At 38.5% G+C, this 24339-nt stretch overlaps 1 protein-coding gene across 4 annotated transcripts in view; it reads left to right on the forward strand.

Moving 5' to 3' along the window:
• Nucleotides 1-13251: 13251 nt before the first annotated feature.
• Nucleotides 13252-24339, forward strand: part of CLCN3 (chloride voltage-gated channel 3) — a 91866-nt gene continuing 80778 nt past the window's right edge. The window contains exons 1-2 of one of the 4 annotated variants that reach the window (XM_058550343.1): nt 13252-13755; nt 23702-23877. In XM_058550343.1, the coding sequence (XP_058406326.1) occupies nt 23718-23877 (160 nt within the window). In that variant the 5' untranslated portion in view covers nt 13252-13755; nt 23702-23717. The remainder of the gene's footprint in view (nt 13756-23701; nt 23878-24339) is intronic. The other 3 variants (XM_058550344.1, XM_058550346.1, XM_058550347.1) reach the window with 3 other exon arrangements.

The raw sequence follows: 24339 nt of genomic DNA on the forward strand, positions 1-24339 counted from the left end.
CAGAGGGAGGGGGAGCAGCCGGCACGTCACTGGCGCTGGCGTGTGACGTCACGCGCGGAAGCCGGCGCGCAGTGGGAGTGACCGGGCGGCGGGGCGGGGAGGAGCGGCGGGGCGGGGAGGAGCGGCGGGGCGGGGAGGAGCGGCGGCGGGGCCAGGGCACTGCAGGTGGGAGAGGTAGCTGAAGGAAGAAAAGCAGAGGCGTGCAAAGCTGAAAGAGTAAGCCAGAGATGAGGGCGGGAACTCACTAATAGTAGCTGATTTGGAATAAAGCACATTATAAATTTGTCTCATACATACTACACCGAGAAAAGGACTTTTTTTTTTTTTACTTGAGAGCTATTACTTAGGGATGCCACATTTTTAAAGGTAATTTTGTTTTAACAAGCAAGCCTTCTAGTGTATTTTGGATGATTAAAGCAAGAAAGTATTTTTAAGTCTTGAAATTTTGGGGAAAAAAAGGGTTAATGTGGTTTTCTACATCTTCACACCTAATGTGTGGATAAATTACTTGCCGGCATATTGAAAGTTTTGGTAGCCTAAGTATCTTTCTTATTTGCAGGACTTGCAAAGATAGAAACAGATTTTCCTGTAATAAGAGATCAAATCGAGTGTCGTCCTGAGTAGCCTGACATCTAAGTTGCCTTACCTAGAGTAACCCCGAGATACTGGAGAATCCAAACTTGAAGTTGAAGGATGGTGCCTTGTATACTACCTTAGTTGCACTCCAAGTTGTACTTCGTTGTATGTAGCATGGTGGAGAGGCCACAGATTTTGCCAGAGACCTCGGAGGTCAAATGATTCAGATCTTTGCTTCAAAAAAATCCACTTCCTTCTCCCTCATCCCCTCGCCAACACACCAACACCCAAGACCTCCCTGGGTTATCCTGCTTGTCCTTGGTTTAGTTGGGCTTATATGAAATATTTTATTTCCCAGCATGAAAACTGAACGTGTTTGGCTTCTTTGCCAGAAGATGGCGCTGCAAGTCATCCAACCTGGCAGGCTGGAGAAAATCTGCTTTGGTTTATGTCCTCTTCAATCTCCATGCAAAAGACCTGTTCTCCCCATTTTCCCACTTCCAGGCTAACTTCCTGTGACCCCACCCCCACCCCCAGTTAGTCAGTAGGAATTTGGGTGTCTGAATACACAATAACTCCAGTTCTACTCACCTTCCTTTGTACAGCAAAGCAACACAAAAACATTGCCAATTGCTAATCTAAGTAAATTCTTTTTTTCTGCTTTCATGAAGAATGATTAGTCAGATACCTCTTTAGATAACTCTTTAGACTATGACAGTTGGTGGGGATATAAACTGCTACAGTCTTTGTAGAAGGCGTTCTAGCAATATGACTATCCTTCGACAGCAATTTCACTTCTAAGACAAGTGAGCGAAGATGATGTATATACAAGGATAAGCATTATTGTTTATAACCAGAAAAACTAGAAACAATGTAAATGTCTAACAGTAAGGAATTGATTGAATAAATTACAGTATATCAAACAATAGAATATTCTGAAACCATTAAAAGGGTGATCGGAATCTATTTTTATTGACATAGAAAGATGCCCTTTATATATTGTTGAGTAAATAAAGCAGGTTACTCTAATCTGGGGTAAGAGGATTACCTGATTATGTCCCTTTCCAGTTTATAAACTTCTGTATAATTTAATATTTTTTTCTTTTTACAACAAGAATGTGTTTTGATTTCTTGGATTCTTTTTATTTAAATCCTTCATTGGATTGTTCTTTCAAACAACAAAAAGAGTCTTTGCTCCTTGCAACAACCCAAAAACACAAGCATACAAAGATAAAGCCCGCAGTCTCCACCTCCAGAACTCACCCTGTGCTCACTCCTTCAGGAAATCAATGTTAACAGTTTCACACATATCACTACATTTTTCTCTAAGCTCATAAAAACATAAATGAGCATGTATTCATTTATATTAGTTTTAATCTTTTAAAATGAGACTATAGTATACACATTATTTTGCAACTTGCATTTTTAAAAATTTAACAGTATATCATGAACATCTCTCCAGAAATGAACTAATTCTTGTGAATATCAATATTCCATGATATGGATGTACCAAAATCTATTCAATCATATCCCACTCAATAGACATAGAGATGGTTTCCAGTGGTATTATTATTTCTAAATGATAGATTCTTAAAAGTGGATTTACTGGGTCAAAAAGTATGCATATTTTTTGCGCTTTAATAGGTACTCCTGTGCTTTGGTTATATACTTCTGTCTAACAAACCATCTTAAAATTTAGTGGAGACACAACACCAATTTATTATTTCTCACAATTTTGTGGTAAGTAAATCACACAGGGTGCTGCTGGGGGGTTCTTTTGCTCCACATGGCTTCAGCTGGGATCGCTCATTTAGCTTCATTCAGCTGGCAACTGTGCTGGACTGGGTGATCCAAGAAGCTTCACTCACATGTCTGGAGCCTTGGTGCTCCTCCACAACTCTCCTCTCCACATGGGTAGCTTGGGTTGCTCACAGCATTATGGTCTCAGGATAGTCATACCCCTTTCATAACAGCTGGCTTCAAATAAGGAAGAAACAGAAGCTGCCAGTCCTTTCAAAGGCTGGGCCAGGAACAGGTATGGTGCCACTACTGCCACATTCTTGGTGAAAACAAGGCTCAAGGCCACGCAAGATTTACAAGGAGGGGAGGAATCACTGGTGGCCATATTCGTAGACTATCTACCACATCCTGGATTACTTTTCAGAAGTTTTAAGAAATTTACACTTCCAATAGCTTTGTAAAAAAAGTGCCTGTGTCCACCACCACTGGATGTTTCTCTCTCAACTTTGCAAAAATTTTTTTTAAGAACAAAAAATTTGTTCTTAAAACAAAATCTTAAAACAAAAATCTTGTATTCTTCATCCATGTACAAGGCATTGCTTTTTTTTTTTTGTGTGTGAGGAAGATCAGCCCTGAGCTAACATCAGTGCTAATCCTCCTCTTTTTGCTGAGGAAGGCCGGCTCTGAGCTAACATCTATTGCCAATCCTCCTTTTTTTCTTTTTTTTCCCCCAAGGCCCCAGTAGATAGTTGTATGTCATAGTTGCACATCCTTCTAGTTGCTGTATGTGGGACGCAGCCTCAGCATGGCAGGAGAAGCCGTGTGTCGCCCGGGATCCGAACCCAGGCCGCCAGTAGCAAAGTGCTCGTGCTTAACCGATAAGCCACGGGGCCGGGCCCTCAACTTTGCAAAATTTTGAATTTTTCCTCTGTGTCTGCCTTTTATATCCTTTGCCCCTTTTCTATTCGATTATCTTTTTATAAATTTGTAGGTGCTTTTTGTAAAATATGGAAATTAAACCTTAGGTTGTGGAACAAATATTTTCTGGCAGTCTCTCACTAACGTTTTCATACTTTTAATGGTATTTTTGGCTATACAGAAATTTGTAAATTTGTACGTGGTCAAATCTGGCAGTCTTTTTCTTTGTCATTTAGGTTTCTCATCTTGCCAAGTAAATATTCCTTATCTCCCCAAAGTTATCCAAATAATCTCAATGTTCTTGTGTTCTAATTGTTTAATAAATTTAATGCATTTGAAATTTATTTTTATATATGATTAACATAGATTAGCTTTGTATTCTTTTGGAGGAAAGCTAGTTATGCCAGAATCATTTTTTAAATGTGATTTCCTTTTCCATTGATTTGAAATGTAAACTTTTATCATATATTAAATTTACTATTTATATTTGTATGTATTTATGAATTTCTCTTCCATTTACCTATTGGTCTCCTACTCATTGTGTCAATTAAAAAGAGAATGTTTAATAATCAAAAAATACTGTAATAATACTTCCATTTTGAAAAAACTTCCAGCACTAAATTAATTTTTTAAATTGTGATAATTATAATAGACCTTGTATACTAAAGATGGTTATAAAGTTATACTTGTGGACCTCTTTTTTGGTAGAAAAAAATGAAAATTCTTTAAACCTTTATTAATAGTGGTGTATAATGTGGCAAGCAGAAAGGGACTAGCTATATTACTAAAATGTTCTTCTATTAGAGACTTTTCAAAAGTATATTCTGTCGTTCGTTCACAGTAAAGTAAGCACTATGCTAGATGGTGAGGATAGACATATGCGAGGCATGCGTATTGTTATTCGTTCTTTCCAGAAAGCAGGCAGCAAGATGAAACAAATTAGCAGGTAACAAATTAGAGCAAATGGTTGGCAGCAGACTTACACTGAATATTTTCCCTTTGTGATATTATTAAAAAACCACGTTTGTGTAGGTGTATGTATTGGATCAAACTATCCTGACATACAAGCAATCTATTGTGACTGGAGAAAAGAAGGGCCTTAAATATGAGGAAACACATTTTCTAAAATCCAGAACCCATGTAATATTCTTTTGTTCTCTTCAACACATGTAATATTCAAAATCGAAGAGAAAAAAAAAGTCAGTGTCTTTGCATTTAGGGCTCCATCTTTCTACATTCTAAGAGAGCAATTTTCAGTTTTAAGCCACATTGCTGAAAGCCTACTCCATCTAGCCTTGCATAGTTTGAACTAACCATTAGCTATATATAGCTTGGACAAACTGTAGCAGCCTGCTGAATTTCGAGATCTTAATCTGGTATGCCCAGCTCAATGTGCAAAGATAAAACATAATCTAGTCAGTTCTTGAGTTTCTAGCTTTCTGAGTTGGGTCAGCTGCAAGAGCTCATAGGCAAGTCAGCTATCTGAAGAGGGAGATCATAATCAATCTCTAGAAAGAATACAGCAAAACATTGAGGCCTTAGCTTTGCAGATCTTGAGAAAGGAGTCACATCATGAGATTGAACTGAGGATGTACTTGGTTGAAATAGCTTAGAGTGAATCAAGTTTCAATGAGGCTTAGACAGGGTTTTGTAGGAAAGAATCACATGAAACTGGAAGATTGTTTGCTATGTCAAAGCCTTCAAAACGTAATCGAATGCAAATCTATTCATGATTATTTCATGTTCTTAGGGAAAAAGGCAAAGGATAAGAAAAGGTCATTTCAATTACTTCTCTGATTGTGGTGAAATCAGGAGGAAATTCTAGACTAGAACCATATCACTATTTTCCTAACAGAACATCTTAATCCCTTTCACTCTCTCTTGCCAATGTGTATGAAACAGGCAATAAAATCAGTTCTTTTTCTGAAACAACTCACAAATACACAAAGCAGATCTATACAGCCTTGTTCATTTATCTGATTTTCTGTGGAACTGTTTTTTAAAGTATTTTTTACATTGTTATGGGAAATAATCCTATCTCCAGGTTTTTTACTTTAAGGAAAACTTAGAGCAACTTGACTGGGGCCAGGGAGCAAAAATAGCACCATACAACCTGCCACTCCCAGAGTGGTAGAATTGCTGGCAGAAGGGAATGGCTTACACCAATTCCACTGACTAGTAACGCCTACCATTTGTTTCTCTGTTTGTATCTGCCAGGGTACTAGCAAGACTAGTGAACACGCAATCCTATGCCTGGCTGGAATAGGTAAACTCTTACCACTGTGAGTTACTCTTCTTTTTCCCTTTTCTTGAGGGCTTAAGGTTTTGTTGGATGGTTGGGGGTGGGGGGAGGAGTAAAGCTAATTTTTTGAGTATTGGTAGAGTTTTTGTTATTACTGCTTCAGCTCAGTTCTAACCAAAAAAATATGACTTCAAGTACAAGAACCTGACTTTATTCACATAACTTATTTTGCCATGCCTCCAAATACTTCCTGTATACTGAGGGCTTTTTATTTATTTATTTTGGTTTGTTTTTTTCCAGTTTTATTAAGATATTAATTGACATACAGCACTGTATAAGGTGTACAGCATAATTTGACTTATAATGTAATATACTGTGAGATGATTACCACAATAAGTTTAGTTAACACCCATCACGTCATAAATACCAAAAAAAAGTTTTTTTCCCTTTGTGATGAGAACTCTTAGAATCTACTTTCTTAACTTTCAAATATACCATACAACAGTGTTAACTATAGTCATCATGTTGTACATTACATCCCTAGTACTTATTTATCTTGTAACTGGAAGTTTGTTCCTTTTGACGACCTTCATCCAATTCCCTCACCCTACTGAGGGCTTTTTAAAATGCATACTAAGACTTGTGGTCAGAAGATGAATTAACCAACCTATGGTAGGCAGAATAACAGCCACCCAAAGATGTCCCTGCCTCCAGTCCCTGGAATCTGTGAATATATTAAGTTACATGGCAAGGGGAAATTAAGGTCACAGATGGAATTAAAATTGCTAATCAGCTGACTTTAAAACAGGGAGAGGGTCTTGGCTTATCCCGGTGGGCCCAATATAATCACAAGGGTCCTTAAAAGTGAGAGAGGAAAGCAAGCAAGTCAGAGTCAGAGGGAGATGTGACTATAGAAAAAGTTCAGAATAATAGGATATGAGGACTCAACCCACCATTGCTGGCTTTGAACATGGAAGAAGGGGGCAACTCGAGTGGCCTCTAGAAGCTGCAAAAGCCTAGAAATGGGATTCTCCCCTACAGCCTCTAGAAGGAAACACAATCCTGCCAACACCTTGATTTTAGCCAGTGATGTTCGTGTTGGACTTCTAACCTACAGAACTCTAAGACACTAAATTTGTGTTGTTTCAAGCCCCTAAATTTGTGGGAATTTGTTACAACAGCATACAAATACAAACTCCTATTCTCTTAAGGTTCTAGGAGCAGCATATGGAGATCAGGCTGACTGATAAGTTCTTGTTATTGTGTGGGAAAAGCCCACAGCTGGGTGTGTAAAACCTCAGTGTGGAGAATTATCTCAGCCCTAGGAAGATTTTTCTTAATCATCCCCGCTCAAGTAAAGGATCTGGTAAGTATCTCAATCAAACAGGATCTCTTCTGTAACACTTGCTGAGAAGGAATGAGATCAAGCTGGAAGTATTCACATCAGGGCACTTAAAGAAAATGTTGAAGGGATCTGACTATAGTCCTTACCATTTGAAACACCCAAGTCTGTTGAGGAGAAGGTTTACCACCACCAGATTCTCTAACAAAAATACCAGAGGAATTACAGAGCAAGTTCTTCCCCAGATGGAATCTATTGTTTATCATGTGGCACACTGTTTAAACAGATTGCCCCAGGTCTAATGTAGTGGTTCTGACTGAGCCCTGTTCATTAACTGAGCCCTGCTCATTAATTAAAAATATGGATGCTCAGGCCCAAACTTGGAACAATTAAAATAGAATTTCAGAGAGTGGGGCCCAAGCAAGGGTATTTTTTTGAAGCTCCTCAGATGGTTCTGATGCAAAGTGAAGGTTGAGAACTACTGGCAAGATGGTTATATATGTCAGAAATCATAGATTTTAAAATAAACAAGTTCCCATAAAGGAATAAGGTAGTGCATAATATAAACAATATTACAGAAAATCAATGTACAAGTAGACTTGTGCTTGCCCACTTATAAGAGATCCTTGAGATAATTCCACACATAGAAACTAAGACACTACCATAAAGAGATTTAGGATGTATTTATAAAAGGATCATAGAAAGCAGATACAACTGATTAATAGACTGTGAGAAATGTCTATTATTCTTAGAATCTATGTGCCTCTTCCACAAATTTGGCTACATATCTGCAGTGACAGCAGAAAATTATATAATGTCTGTAAATCTCTTATGAAAAATTCCACTTAGTTTGGAAAAGTTTTTGCTTGCTTTTCAACATTCTTCTAAAAAAGAATCTGAGAGACTTGTCCAACAGTGTCTCAAGTAAAATAAAAGAAAATGCGCTTGGACATTACCATGATTCCACGAAATCTACCTTGATAAAAGCAATGAAAGAGTCATAAGAAGTCTGACTGCACTGTGAGCACACCCATTATCACCATGGGCATGATACTAGCTCTGAGGAAAAGCCCAGGACTGTACTGTTTAAGAATATTCAATTCTGTCCTTGAAGAAAAGAAATAAGTAGGATGGACAAAACTCATAAGTTAAGCAAAGATAAGTTACTAACCTGTGAGACATGGTGGACAGCTAAACTCAGTAGGACATACACTTGTGAACATAGATAGAAAAGGCAGAAAGACCAAGAGATGCCTCATATTCATGAAGCACTAAATATACAAGAGGCATCTAACATTCATTAAGCACTATATATTCATGACACACTACGTATATATGAGATACTCAACATTCACAGGTCTTAATTCTGCCACCCAGTGGTGACACTTACACTGGTCCTACATGTCTTGTCCAAGTGCAAACCTGTTCCTGCTCAGCAGGTTAACTGACAAGCTACGGCTGTGGCCAGCCCCTCTTGCCCCTGCATTTCTCTGATGGCGCCAGAGTGTGTCATTGGCTTAGGTACCTTCCATCTCTGGACTTTTGCTCAAACCTCAACTCTGTTCCTGATTACCACACCATCAACAGGAAGACTAACGGGAAGACCAAAAAGAGACAAAAGACACATGAACATTGCATAACCATAGGTCTCAAATCATGGGTCTTTCCACCTCACTTGTACCCTAAGTGTGTTAATTTTCTTTCCCCCTTGCTTCTCATGGTGTGTTGTTAGCCTTTCTTTCTGTGACCTCTAGGATAGCTTGTCTGGTATAATTGGAGGGTATCATTGCATCAAGGTAATTTCCCCACACAATACCAAGCAGTTAGTAATATCTGGATATTACTCAGCACTGTATGTTATAAAGAATAAAAAAGAGTGAAACTCTTGCCTGATATCCTATAATTTCCAACTCTTTGCACTCCAAAGAATACAGTATAGACTTTCCTGGCAACAAGGGAGAGGATCCCTAATTTTGGCAGGTCCTAAAATATGTCCTTAGAAGACTTTTTAATCTTTAGGCTTTCCAAATAAACCAGATTAACCATTTTTTGGAATATTCACTATAGTGGGGCATCGTTTAGTTTAATTGCAAGAAGCTGAATTTCTTTTTTCTTTTAAAGATTTTATTTATTTATTTTTTTCCCCCCAAAGCCCCAGTAGATAGTTGTATGCCATAGCTGCACATCCTTCTAGTTGCTGTATGTGGGACTCAGCCTCAGGATGGACAGAGAAGTGGTGCCTCGGTGCGCGCCCGGGATCCGAACCCGGGCCGCCAGCATCGGAGCGCGCTCACTTAACCACCAAGCTACGGGGCCGGCCCTAGAAGCTGAATTTCTTGATCCTACAAAGGTCACTTGAGTGGCCCTCTGATTACTGCACATGTTGGGTGACTAGACCTCATTGTTCCAGGATTCGATAGCAAGAACTTTTGGTGTTTTTTGCCTAAGTGACCTAGCCTGAGATTCAGAGTTAAGGAAATCTAATGCGTAAACTCCTAAAATTTTATGCAAGGCCTAGTGACACCGAAGGGCAAAGGAGGTTCTGAAATAAAGTTACCCTGAGAGAAACCTGATTCGTGTTGGTGCTGGCAATGGATGAGGAAGTGAATGTGAAGGGTGATTTGAGTCTCTGAGGTTGTCAGCCAGTGGAAACTGATATATAAGCTGAAAAAGCTGGTGTTCAACCCTATTAAGGCATAAAACCCTCTTGGGTGAGGGTAGTACAAAGAGGATTTCCTTTTCTGAAAAAAAAAAAAAAAACAAAAAACCCCAAAACCAACTACTATAATCTGGGAAGAAAGGGGCACTCTTTCATCACAAGTTGCTGTGCATCTGAGAACAGTGACTCCTATCTTCCTTTCTTCTACTTTTTGAACTGCAATACCTACAAGTGTTATCTTATGCCTTTCCCACCATTATATATTGGGAGTGTTGGGAGCAGATAACTTGGCTTTTTAGTTTCACAGGTACAGATAAAGAGGAATTAATGGATTACACCCAGGAGCCTCATCTTCACCTGATTTAGAAAAGGTTTTGAGCAGATGAGATTTAGATTTAGACGGGGTATTGGACTTCAAGCTGATGCTTTATTGGGATAAGACGCTTGGGAAGGAGCAAATGTATTTTACCTGTGAATCATTAGAGGCTATAGGGTGGGCTATGGTAGACAGAATTCTGAGATGACCTCACGATTCCCCCACCTTGATGTATGTGCCTGGTATAACTGCCTCTCCTTGAGTGTGGGCTGGACTGAGTATGGTGGATTTTACTTGTATGATAAGGTTACTCATCAATTGGCTTTGAGTTAATAAAAAATGAGATTATGATGGGTGGGTCAAAAGACGTCAGCGAGTCAAGAGAAATTCTCCTGGCTTTGAAGAGATAAGTTACTATGTTGTGAGAGGGCCACATGGTTAGGACTTGAGGATGGTCTCTAGGAGCTGAGACTGATCCCTGGTCAACAGCTAGCAGGAAAGCAGGGACCTCAGCCCTACAACCACAAATACGATCATGTCAGAGGACCCTGATTAAAACCCTTTTATGTTATATTCAGTTATCAAAGAGTCAAATCTAGAATGTTAATAATATTAATGTTTATAGAGTGCCACGTGCCGTGAAGATACAAAAAGATATATACGTAAATCAGATATTCATTACTCTCTTGTGCTTTTACTGGAGGGCCCAAAAAGTGCACAAAGTCAAAAGCATTAGTGTGTAATATAGAGTTTAATAAAAATTTGGTAGGGAAGTAAAAAAGAAGGTTCTGTTGCACACCCCACTGTAAAACATTTGACAGCAAATTCTTCTCCAACGCTTTTCCCCCAGCCTTTTTCTGGGGCAATGTGGCTACTTTTCCTCTCGTTCCTCTCTCAAAGGGAAAACAAACTCCTCCTACTTCACGCTGAGCAGCTTTATGCGCTTCACCGAGTAACAGGAACCAGCTGATACACGTGTGGCCATGCTAACGCAGATAACTCGTAACAGGGCTACTGGTGAATACAAAGTTTCCTCCATTTTTTACGTATGTATAATATTTGTCTACACCTTGAAAGTTCCTGGAAAGAGACCCATGGCATACTTCACAGTATCTTTTTGTGGTGAGTGGCACTAAGGTTGGTCAGGTTGTACAGGACAATATCAACTTTCATTTTATACTTTCTGTATCGTTTCAAAATGTTTTATGCCATTGTATTAGCTTCCTAAGGCTGCTGTAACAAAGTGCCACAAACTGGGGGGCTTAAAACAACAGAAATTTATTCTCTCACAGTTCTGGCAGCTACACGTCTGAAAATCAAGGTGTCAACAGGGACATCTCTCTTCAAGGGCTCTAAGGAAGAATCCATCCTTGCTTCTTCCAGCTTCTGGCAGTCCTGGGTGTTCCTTAGCTTTTGATAGCATAATTCCAATCTCTGCCTCTGTCTTCACACGGCCATCTTCCTCTATGTCTGTCTCTGTGTCTCTTCTCTTGAGGACACCAGTCATACTGAATTAGGGCCTATTCTAATGACCTCACCTTGATCACATCTGTAAAGACCCTATTTCCAAGTAAAGTCACATTTACAGGTAGGGAGGAGGGCAGGATCTTTTTTGGGGACTGGGTCAACCTATAACAGCCCTGGATTATCCTTATAATTAAAAAACAATCTATTTGATGTGTAGCATTCTACAAGACAACTTGCCTGGTCTCTTTAAAATAATAATGTCATGAAAAATTGGGATGTTGTTGAATATTAAAAGAGGTTTAAGAAACACAACCAAAATGCAATGCTTGAAACTTGATTGGATCCTGGTTTAAATTTTTAAACAGCTGCAAAAGATTTTTTTTTTTTGAAAATTGGCAAATTTTAAATATGGACTGGTTATTAGATGCTATTAGGGACTTACTGCTAATTTTCCTAGCTGTGATAATGGTATCCTGATTATGTTCGAAAGGTTGTTATTCTTAGAAGATGCATGTTGAAGTACCTAGGGGTAAAGGATCATAATGTCTCCATCCTACTTTCACATGCTTCAAGGGAAAAAAAAATACACCCAAATATAGATAAAGCAAATATAGCAGAATTTTTGAACCTAGGTGACTGACCCTGTCATGCCTACGATTAAAACCCTTCAATATCATATGCAGCTATTATGAGTGAGTTGCATTTAGACTTTAAAAACATAAATGTTTAGAGTATTATGTACCTTAAAGAAATGAAAAACTATATTATGAGTATACAACGTACTATTCTTTTAAGTTTTCTGGATATTTGAACATTTTCACAATAAAAATTTTGGAGGAAAAACTACTTACAAACAAAACTTTCCAACCGCTCCTAGTTATCTAGAATAAAACACAAACTCTTGAGCATAACTGCTGACTTTTGCATCGTCATCTCATCTCAGTATCTCCATTCTACACTTTGCACGTGATATTCAAATAATACCCGGACAACATATATCTTCACATTTCTTCCTCTCTTGTCTGAAATTTCTACCAGCTACTGTTCTATCCCATCAACGCCCTCCCCTAACTTTTTTCAATCTTCCAACTCCAGATCGGATGTCAACTCCTCTGTCAAGATTCCTTCCCTCACTATCCTCTCAAAAGAGTGCTCCTCGTCTTGAGCAGTCATTACTACTGCATCGGAATATCCAAACTCCTTGAGCATGGAGGTCGGGTTTATTGAACTCTGTAACTGGCACACTTTTAAGAGCTCAATAAATGTTTGCTGAAAGGAAATAAACTCAATTCTACCGTGTAGAAAACTCTGAGCATATATTTTCTCCAAAATATTTAATTCCCAGGCATTGTTTTTGAAAATGCGTACTGGCTAAATTCGGGTTATCAGTTTTTTTACACTTATGTAAGGCATATAACCTGCGACGACGCATACGGCGAGGTGACCCAAGCAAAGGCCGCATTTGGCGCTGGTCTAAATGCGAAGGCCCACAGTTCTCTCGATCTAAGTTTTCGGAAGCAGCGCCCGGCGACGGCTGCTTTTGCTTTTCACTTCGGGCCCGAAGCTCGCCAGCGCTGCACGCGCGGCCGCCGGACGCTGCCGTCTGCTCTCGCCGGCGTGGAAGCCGAACTTCGCGAGCACGCTGGGCACGCACGGCGCCACTCCGAGCATGCTTCCCAGAGGGCGGCCGCCTCCCGTCCTTTCGCGAGGTCACCAGAGGGGCAAACAGCAAAGCGTGACTGACGTGAGTTAATCACCGGAGAACGCTTTCACACCCAAGGTGGCCTTTCACGACTCTGCGGCTCGCCCCGCTACTCCTCCGGGAGCCCCAGCCTCGGCCCGCCCACTGTTCCCAGATTGCCCAATAGGCGCCGACGCGCCTCCGCCCGTGGCCGGAGGAGGAGGTGTTGCGGCAGCCGGACGCTGAACGGCCGTTTACGTCAACGCGGTGACGTCACGCGTCGGCGCACCTGTCGGGTTCCCGACTCCGGCTGCTTCTCTTCCCCTTCCGTGGGTCGGGGCCGCGCTGGGCCGAAGCCCACACCCCTTTCTCATAGTCCCAGTTCGCCCGCGGCCGGGAATCGGGCTGCGTAATGAGGGAGGAGGCTATGGTGGGTTGAAAGCCATTCTACTTTTTTCTCCGAGTTGGAGCATAGATTCAGTTTTAGTCTTTTAAGAGGGAAGTGAGGTTGGAGATTTTTATTTTTAATTTTGGGTAGAAGCAGGTTGACTCTGGGGCCCTATAAAGCAAGCGGATTTAACTTAATGCTGCTCCTGTGTTTGAAGGAGGACCAAAAAAGTCCCACCTGGCAAAATTTCCATAACCTCTTCAGTAAAAACCTCAGGTATCTTTTAAACCGCGATAGTTTTCGTTGTGTCAAGCTTCCTTCAGGTGGAGCTCCCAGGGTAGGTAGGTTTTAGGTTTGAAACAGATGCAGAATCCAAAGGCAGCGCAAAAAACAGCCACCGACTTTGCTATGCCTCTGAGCTGCAAGGTGAGTCGCATTGTATGAGTGAAGATTCGTTAGCTGTCATGTTCACGGATTTTGGGTCAACTGTAATGCCAGGGCTCTAATCTTGGTTTCTCTTACAGTAAATTTACCTACCTGATGTTAAACCCACCTACATGATGTTAAACCCACTGATTAGGTGTATACCTTCAGCCATTTTTTAAGATTTTACCTATTTCCTTCAGGAACCGTCGAAGGACCTTTGAATAGAACGGAAGTAGGTTCCAGGAAAAGATTTTGAACTCAGTGGGTTTTACTTTCGCTATATTTGCCCGAATTTGAAGTTAATGTTCAGTTTTTCTATCTTTAGATTTATGTGTATATCAAGACGTAGTCTATATATATAACATTTGTGTTTTAACCTTAAACTTGAACCAGAAACTACCTTAGAAATTAACTTTGCATATAATATGCTGTGTTTATATAGCGTTTTAAAACGAACACATAGAAGAGTACATTATGCATATTAAAGGCTGATATTTCTGTTTCCTTTGGAAAAAAATTTTTGTCTGTGAGAATTGAATCAACAGTGACATACCAGTTATATTTTTTGTAATTCAAAAGTTCATTTCTGCAAACTATAAACTTTTTTGAGCCATGCAGTTCAGTTACTGCAGCATCATTGTGGCTTGTGTCATTGATTGTTGAATCTTCCCAGAAATCCTTTTCTTTTCATCTAAAGAGTTAATTTAGAAGATTCTTTTCTTGATGAAGTCGGTATGGAATTAATTTAATTGATGTCAATTTTATGTGCTTTTGTGAGTCACTAGAAAATTCTGTGTAGCTCAAGAGTACATATAGGAGTTAAAATGTTAATGTATACATTGTTGATTTTCATAGAGCTGCTGCTGCTGATTGTTTTCTTGTTACGTAGTATGGTTTAAAAACCAGGTGTGTGACCTACAGATATTTCCTCAAATTGAGTGAGCTTTTATGACCTCTGGTTAGTAAGAACAGCCGCTGTTGGCAGAATCCATGACAGATTGCATCCCCCTCTCGCACCCTACGTCCCACACTCTTCAAAGACTTTGATTCGTTGCTTGAAAAACAGGTCAAATTATTTTGTTTAAGAGGTCAATATGAATGTATAGTACCTATATCTTTACTTGGAAATTGTGCTTTAGCATGTGTTTTGAATCATTAGTATGTAAATATTTTACCTGGTTTTGGATCTATACAGTTCAGGGGAACAGATTTGCTGAGGTTACAGTTTTATGTTAGTAAATTGGCTGTTTTCCAGATCATGTTGGTGATAGACTTTTTATTTCCTGTTATGACATGTTGGTGAATTCTATGGTTCAGGATCTTTCCTAAGTGATTTTTGTGGATTATCTCAATTCTCACACCAACCCCATGAAGTTGGTACATTCAGTTTTTGCATTATTCAGATGTGGAAACTGAGGTTTGGAGGATTTTGTTAGCTTGCCCAAGGTCTCAGTAAATGTCAGAACTGAGACTGAAGCTTGGCAGTATGATTTCAGAGCTCTTGCTCTCAATGGCTGCTCTGTATTGCGGGTAAGACTAGTCAAAATGGTACAAGAAAAGATAGGATGAGAAATATGGCACCATAGGTTCACTTAGTTTTCAATTATAAAAGTAATGTAAAGTTACAGAAACTCTGGAAATTTTTTTTTAAACCCTCATCCTACACTCTAATAAACTCTTTATTTTGTGTTTTTTTTTTGTATTTGCATTCACATGTGTATATAAACATTGTAGCTATGATTCATTTTGATTTTTAAAAATAAATATTCTTCAATTAAGTATGAAATGAAAGATGAACCCATGTGGAGAAACTGCCCATTTGCACTGCTGAAATATAGAGAGATTTGATCTACAACTTTGACAGGAACCAAGTTAAATATATTTCTTGCCCTTATGGGAAGTAGTTGAACAGTTTCATGATGTTATATTGGGTGGAGGAGTCATTCCCTGGTAAAATAAATTTGAGAAGCTTTTCAAAAATTTTGTTGATGAAGTTAATGTCTATTACAGGTTTTCCCAAGAACCTTTCTTATGCTGTTAGCCATTATAGTTCTAGACAGGGGTATGCCTTATTACCCAAACTTATTTGACCATGAAACCTTTTACTGGACTTGTGTTCTGTGCACATACTCACTCATCTCCAAATATTTTTGTTGCCTTCTTGGCTCCATAGCTTGATTCATGGCAATACTTTTGCTTCGGTTAACATCTTCTCCCATCTCTGCTCCATAAAATCCCACTTACCTTTTAAGGTCCAACTCTTCCATCAATTACAGTGTGATGTGGTCATTTCTCTGATCTCTAATAACAGTTCTGGTGTCTTTTGTGACATCTGTCTTCTATTGCCTTTTATTATATGGATATATAGTAATTTATAGGAAAATATTACAACGTCCCTTTTGAGGACTGTATATAATGTAATTTATGCTGAAGTTTACTGAAAGCTGGAGGCCTATACAAATATGATGCCATTAATCAATAAAAATTGTGTTTATATTTTTTACAATTTCTGGTACATTAGTAGCTAGAAACATTAGTACATGAATAAATGGTTATGTTGAAATTCTTTATCACATTTTAATTTTTGACCAGTAGTTGGCACATAGAGTTCTTAAAATTTTTATGTGAGAATGCTCCTTGCATACAGATGCCTAAGTCAGTCAGTGTCACTTCCCTGCCGTCATTGCTTTTGAGACTTTTGTCCATCTCTCTGGTTGCTAACATTAGGGATTTTCATTTCTTCTTTCACTCAGATTCTGCCTTCTTTTCTGTTTAGCTTACTAGCCAGCCATATAGCTGACTGACACACCCTTGAAAACTAGCCAGCCATATAGCTGACTGACACACCCTTGAAACTTAGTCATGGTCCTCAGCCCTACCTAGTCTCCTTTATGAGAGAGGAGTTATGCTTTGTTGGGAGTTATGCAAAATTAGTGTACCTACCTCAGCCTATGGGTCCCTTTAGCCTATTTCCAGGGTCTTCTTATTTCTGCTCCCCACCCCCTAGTTCTGGTGGTGTACTGCTTAGTGTTTGGAGGCTAGATTGCTGTACTGGAGGTAATCGTTCCTTTCATTGTAGTCTGGCCTTGAATAGGACTAAAGCCTAGATGTGTAATTCTACACTTGGAAAGAACACTGGTCTTAAGTCCTGTAAGCTATAGGAGACTGAAATTTGTTTCTTCCAACTGTTTTGAATCAGCTAGTCAAGTCAGAAACTTAGCTGATATCTTAGATTTCTTCTTCACCATTCTCCGCATTTTATTAGTTACCACGTCCTCTTAAATATTTCTTAAACTTCTTTCTACTCCTCCATATTGCTATGTGTTAGTTCATTTGTGCCCTCACTATCTCATTTAGAATTGTTCAGAGGTCTACTGGAATAAGGGTCACCTAACTCCTCTCCCTATCTTTAGTCTTTCAGTCTCTTGCCCTTCTAATCTGTCTTCCACACTGCTGCTAGCATAGGCTTGCTAAAATTCATATCTGATCATGTGGTTTCTCTTTTAAAACTCTTAATGGTTTCCCATGTGGTTAAGCGAGTAAATAAGTTCCTTAGCACGACATATGAGCCCCTCCCTTCTTGATCTGGCACATGTCCACAGCTACTCTCTAGTCTATTACCTCTCACATAAGCTACCCAAGTAGGTTTTGTTATTATGCTGCTGTGTTTTTGCCCGTATTTTTTTTTTTTTGTGAGGAAGATCGGCCCTGAGCTAACATCTGGCAATCCTCCTCTTTTTGCTGAGGAAGACTGGCCCTGGGCTAACATCCACGCCCATCTTCCTCTACTTTATATGGGACGCCACCATAGCATGGCCTGCCAAGCGGTGCTTTGGTGCACACCTGGGATCCGAACCGGCGAACCCCAGGCTGCCGCAGCAGAGTGTGCACACTTAACTGTTTGCACCACGGGGCAGGACCCCCGTACTTTTTTTTTTTTGGCCCGCATTGACTTTTCACCTCAGAGTTAGCCTAGTTAACTTATCCTAATCCTTCAATACTCAGCTTAAACATTCCCTCTGCTAAATGTTCACAGACTTTCCTAGGCAGCATGCTTATTCCTTTTCAGTGTTACCAAATACCTTGTATATACCTCTCCTGTGGTACTTATCATATCATACTGTGGTTATTTGTATGTCTTTCACCTTCTTTGCCTTGGGAATAGGAACTGTGCCTCATTCGTTACCTCAGCACCTGGCTTTGTACATGGTACATGCTAGGTGCTCAGTAAGTGGTTGTTGAATAAGTTAGTAAGTGACTCTGAAAACTAACTTTGTCTAGTAGGTAGATGGTGATCCAGTAAACTGAGGTAGGGAGAGTAGGAGGACAAGCACGTTTCAGGCAAATATTTATTTAGGTCTTGTTGAATTTGAGTTCTCATACAATATCCAAGTAGAGATGTACCATTCATTTGTTATGCATTTGTTATTCATACATACCACATATATTAATTGACCCAGCAAGACTTTGTAGATATAGACAAGATTATTCTAAAATTTATATGGAAAGGCAAAGGAACTATTATAGCTAAAACAATTTTGAAAAATAAGAATAAAGTGTGAGAAATCAATCTATCCAATTTCAAGACTTATTATAGAGCTACAGTAATGAAGACTGTGTGGTATTGCTGTAGGTATAGACACATAAAAGAAAAATTGATAAATTGAACTTCAAGATAAAATATTTTTGCTCTGTGATAGACTGTTAAAAGGAAGAAAATCAAGCTACAGAGTGGAAGAAAATATTGCAAACAACATATCTGACAAAGGACTAGTATCTGGAATATATATTCTAAGATATAAAACTCAGCAGTAAAAAAGCAATCCAATTAGAAAATGGGCAAAAGATATGAACAGTCAGTTCACTGAAGAGGATATGCAGATAGCAAATAAGCACATGAAAAGAAGTTCAGCATCATTAGCCATTAGGGAAATGCAAACTAAAACAACGAGATAGGGGCCAGCCCAGTGGTGTAGCGGTTAAGTGTGCGTGCTCCTCTTTGGCAGCCTGGGGTTTGTGGGTTTGGATCCTGGGCACACACCGACGCACTGCTTATCAAGCCATGCTGTGGCGGCATCCCATGTATAAAGTAGAGGGAGACGGGCACAGATGTTAGCCCAGGGCCAATCTTCCTCAGCAAAAAGAGGAGGATTGGCATCAGATGTTAGCTCAGAGCTAATCTTCCTCACACACAAAAAAACAAAAAAAACAATAAGATATCACTACACACCTATGAGAATGGCTAAATAAAAAATGGTGACAACACCAAGTGCTGGTAAGGATGTGGAGAAAGTGGATCACCCATACATTGTTGGTGGGAATGTAAAATTAGCAGTTTCTTAAAAAACTAAACATGCACATTACCATATGACCCAGCTATTGTACTCCTTGGCTTTTATCCCAGAGAAATGAAGACTTAAGTTCACACAAAAAGCTGTACATGGATATTTATAGCACTTTTACTCATAATAGCCAAATTTTAGAAAAGAGCCAGATATTCTTCATTGGCTGAGTCGTTAAACTAGCTATGGTACATCCATACTGTGGAATACCACTCAGCAATAAAAAAGGAAAGAACTATTTATATGTACAGCAACCTGGATGAATCACCAGAGAATTATGCTAAGTGCAAAGAGCTAATCCCAAAAAGTAACATACTGTATGATTGCATTTATATAACATTCTTGAAATGGCAAAATTATAGAAATAGAAAACACATGGGTTGCCAGGGGTTAGAGAAGGGATGGGGGAAGGGCTGGAAGAAGGTGAGTGTGGCTGTTAAAGGGCAACATGAAGGATCGTTGTGGTGATGGAAATGTTCTGTATCTTGACTGTATCAATGTCAATATCCTAATTATGATATTATCAGATAGTTTTTCAAGATGTTACCATTGGGGGAAACTGAATAAAGGGTACACAGGATCTCTCTCTATTATTTGTTACCAATTGCGTGTGAAATGACAATGATCTCAAAATAAAAAATTTAATTAAAAAAAATTGAACGCATATGTGCCAGGTACTGTGCTAAGCATTGAATATGAGTATTGAGCAAAAATTGACACAGTGCCAGACCTCATGATACATTCTAGAAGGGAAGACAGACATTAATTGAATGATCACATAACTAAGTATAATATTACAGCTGTGGTAAGTGCTATAAAGGAGAGATATAAGAACTAACAATGAAACTTTGACCTGGTCAGGGAAGATTAGCCCAGGTGGTAACTAGGTCAGGGAGGCTTTCCTTACTAGCTGCCTGCATGACTTTGGGCAAGTTATTTAAACTCTTTGTGCCTCAATTTCCTCATCTGTTAAATGAAGATAATAGCAGCACCTAAGCTTTAGGGTTATGATTGTGTTTACTACAAATATTAAATGAGTTAATCTGTAATGTGCTTAGGACAGGGACAGTACCTAACATATAGTAAACTCTGTTTAAGAGTTTGTTAAGTAAATAAAAGGATACCTTATGTGAGATCTGAAGAATGAGTAGGAGAATTAATTAGACGAAGAGGAGAGGGTCTGTTCCAGCCGAGAAACCAATAAAGGCCCTGGGGGCAGGAGGCAGGAAACAGCCTGGTAGGACTGAGAGGAAGATGATCACTGAGTCTGGAGAACGGCAAGTACTACACACAACAAAATGAAGCTGGAGAACTAGGCAGAGGCGAGGCTGCACGGGGCTTTGTCTGCTGTGTTAAAGAGTTTGTCTGCTAAGGGTCATGAGAAGTAATTAAGACTTTAATCCATGGAATGGGGAGAGATTTCTGATCGCACTTGCTTTTAGAAAAGACCGTGCTGGCTGCAGTGTGGAAATCAGATTAGAGGGGGTCAAGGTGATTGTACATAGATCATTTAGGAACATACTGCAGTAAACCAGGCTTTATCCCTGGAGATTTTCATAGGTTATCTCTAATCTTCATAACTCTGCAAGAATATATTTACAGGCTACCGTGTGTCTATTATAATGTTTTGAAATGGTTTTAAATATGTTTTTTGACAATTAAAAAGGAAAATGTGACTGTGGTATTGTTTTTATTTGTTTTTTAATATCGAAATTTCAGCTGGTGTGTTATAGTTTAAATAGCTGTTTATGCACAAGACTGGGAATTGAGTTTAGAACCTAAAAAGATTTAACGCTGGTATCCAGATTTCTTCTGTGTATTTCCTTTATACTACCATAGAATTTTGAATATTTTATAGCAGTGCTGTTCAATAAAAATATTTATGCTGTAAATGCAAGCCACATATGTAATTTTAAATTTCTTGGTAGACACATTAAAAGGGTAAAAAGAAAATGATCAGATTAAGTTTAATAATATATTTTATTTAGCCCAATATATCTAAAGTATTATTTCAACATGGAATCAATATAAAATTATTAATGAAATATTTGACATCCTTTTTGTGTATTAATTCTTAGAAATCCAATAGGTATCTTACCTTAGAGCGTATTTCAGTTTGGACTAGCCATATTTCAGGTCTAGTGGCTGCTGATCTGACAGTACAGCTCTATAGGTTTCTGGGTTATTAAGAGTAGTTTTTTGGGTTTTTTTTTAACTTACTAAATTTATAGAAATAGTAACCCAGGCAGGCCTGAGTTTAGTAAACTTTTGGGACAGAGTTGGTTGCTCTTGTTATAAAGATGTGGAGTGTATATGTCTCAGAGGTGTTAGTGAAATTAAGTTTTTTAAACATTTTGAACGAGTTGTTACCAGTTATCACTTAGAGTTTATGAGGTCCTTTTAGGGATAAAATGGAGGAGATATGTTGGAACTTGATGACTGAGGTCCCACAACACAGAAAGTTTTAATTATTTTAGAGATTTCTCACTGATGTGTAGCCTCTGACTAACGTTCATTGATGTATGTTGTGTAAATATCACATGTATTAAGCCCTTCTAGTCTGATCATCACGTAAAGAAGTGAAGAATAGAATGTGTTCTTTGCAAAATCTTAGCATACATGCTTTGATACATCAAAATTGAAATGATTCTTAAACTGTTAATGCTTATTATTTTTAAAAGCCTTTTGGTTATTTACTCAAAGAGCTACAGTATTTACTTTGATTGCCTCTATGGACACTGCAAAGTTCTTAGCATGAGCAGTTATTTTCATACTAGTATTTTATTTTAACATTTACCTTAAATATAAAAATCTTGCTTTAATTAGTACATTCTAACACATTTTAGTATGTTATAATAGGCCATCTTTGGTAGAGGTAACCATAAAACATTAATAAAATTTCAAAGCAGTAAATATTTCAGTTTTTCTTTGTAATTTATGTGCTAGTTTTTGGTTATTCTCCCGAGACCACAGTAATACTATTGTAGAGAGGATTTGTTAATTGAAAACTGAAAACATTTCTCTTTTTAACCCCATTGATTGAATAAACAGTTTGACCTTTTGGCATTTATTATACATATATCATGTATCAGTCACTATGCCAGATGCTGAGAATAGAGATATGCTCTCATCACCTTTTCTAAAGTGGTCTTAAGTTAAGAAATTTATATAATAAATCTGTTAAAAATATATATCAGTAATGTTTTGTTTTTTCTGAAAAGTGTAAAAGCTTTACAAATAATTTTTAATTATTATAGCTCTTTGAGGTTATTTTTCTGTGTGCAGAAGGAAAATTTACTGAGGACCTAGGAGATTGTCTTAAAATACTTCGTCTTGAGTACTAGAATTCAACATTAGAGTTGGAGTATGCTTAGTTCCATTCATCTTTTGTTTTCTGTGTGTACTTATTATGACATATCTAATAAGTCTTGTTTTACAAGGCTTGCTAGTTTGACTGCTTTTGTGACTGTATCTTTCAAGTCTATTGCTAATGCCTACCACACTTATGTTGAACTCTCATTTTGATGTTGAGCAAGTAGGTAGATATATTTAAAAAATAAAACTATTTAGGAGTATTATTGTTTTTAAAGTATAAAGAGTAAGAACAAGGAAAACATATGCTAATTTGATATTATCTGCTTTGAAAAAATGAAAATTGTTACCTGTTGGGCCGGCCCGCTAGCTTAGCGGTTAAGTGTGCGCACGCTCCGCTACTGGTGGCCCGGGTTCAGATCCCGGGCGCGCACTGAGGCACCGCTTCTCTGGCCATGCTGAGGCTGCGTCCCACATACAGCAACTAGAAGGATGTGCAACTATGACATACAACTATCTACTGGGGCTTTGAGGAAGAAAAAAAAGGAGGAGGATTGGCAATAGATGTTAGCTCAGAGCCGGTCTTCCTCAGCAAAAAAAAAAAAAAAAGAGGAGGATTAGCACGGATGTTAGCTCAGGGCTGATCTCCCTCACACAAAAAAAAAAGAAAATGGTTACCTGTTATGATTTTCCATGGCTGATATGTGACCATGGGCTCTGAAGATTTAAATTTTAAAATGGTGCACGGAGAATGAAATTAATATTAAAAAACATTTTAAAATACAGTATTTTAAAATTACTATTTGCATCTGGTAAAATATTCAAAAGGGACAGTCTCCCTTTCGGACCTGGTACTTCAGCCTTCTTGTTCCTTTCCCCTCTGGGCAGGTTGCTTGGAAATCCCTCCAGAGATAGTCTATACATACACAAGCAATTACGGCTGCATTTCTTCCTCTCCCCCCGTCCTTTTTTCGGGGGAGTAAACCCCCACATATATTATAGTATACTATAAACACTTCTCTGACCTTTATTTTTTAACTTAACAGTTGATCTTGGAGACTGTTTTATACCACTACCTGAAGAAATTCTTCATTCTTTTTCACAGCTGCATAGTGAGAATAGGATTATTAAATCATCCCCAAAGACTTAACAGAGTTAAGCTATTGTTATAGTGAATGAACTTAGTATTTTTTTTAATACAGAGATCAGAAGTTTCCTTTTGTCATGTTAAACAAGATGATTTTTATTATGTGTTGGGAAAATGTTAAAGCCCTTTTTTCCCCTTTTTTCAGATAATCAGACAGCTAAATGGAGTCTGAGCAGCTGTTCCATAGAGGCTACTATAGAAACAGCTACAACAGTATAACAAGTGCAAGTAGTGACGAGGAACTGTTAGATGGAGCAGGTGTTATTATGGATTTTCAAACTTCTGAAGATGACAATTTGTTAGATGGTGACACAGCAGTTGGTAAGTTTGGCATTACAATCCTTAATATTTGTAGTCATGAATATCTATTAATAAATATATGCATTGTTTTATTGAGGTTGAGTGTTAGGGTAACTTTTTTTTTTAATTGGATGATTCATACAACATAAACTTAACCATTTTAAAGTGTACAATTCAGTGGCGTTTAGCACATTCACAATGTTGTGCAACTACCACTTCTGTCTAGTTCCAAAACATCTTTATTACCCCAAAAGAAAACCTCATATGTGGGTAAACTTTAAAATTTAAATATAACATAATAGAGAGGTACACAACTGTAGTTGGGGTTCTCATAGAAACAGAGCTAATAGGATGTATATAGATATATAGAAAGAGATTTATTATGAAGGATTGGCTCACGTGTTTGTGGAGGCTGACAAGTCCCATGATCTACCATCTGCAAGTTGGAGGCCTAGGAAAGCTGGTGCTGTAGTTCTAGTCCAA

This window comes from Diceros bicornis, chromosome 11 (assembly GCF_020826845.1).
Source record: "Diceros bicornis minor isolate mBicDic1 chromosome 11, mDicBic1.mat.cur, whole genome shotgun sequence".
In the NCBI taxonomy this organism is placed as follows: domain Eukaryota; kingdom Metazoa; phylum Chordata; class Mammalia; order Perissodactyla; family Rhinocerotidae; genus Diceros; species Diceros bicornis.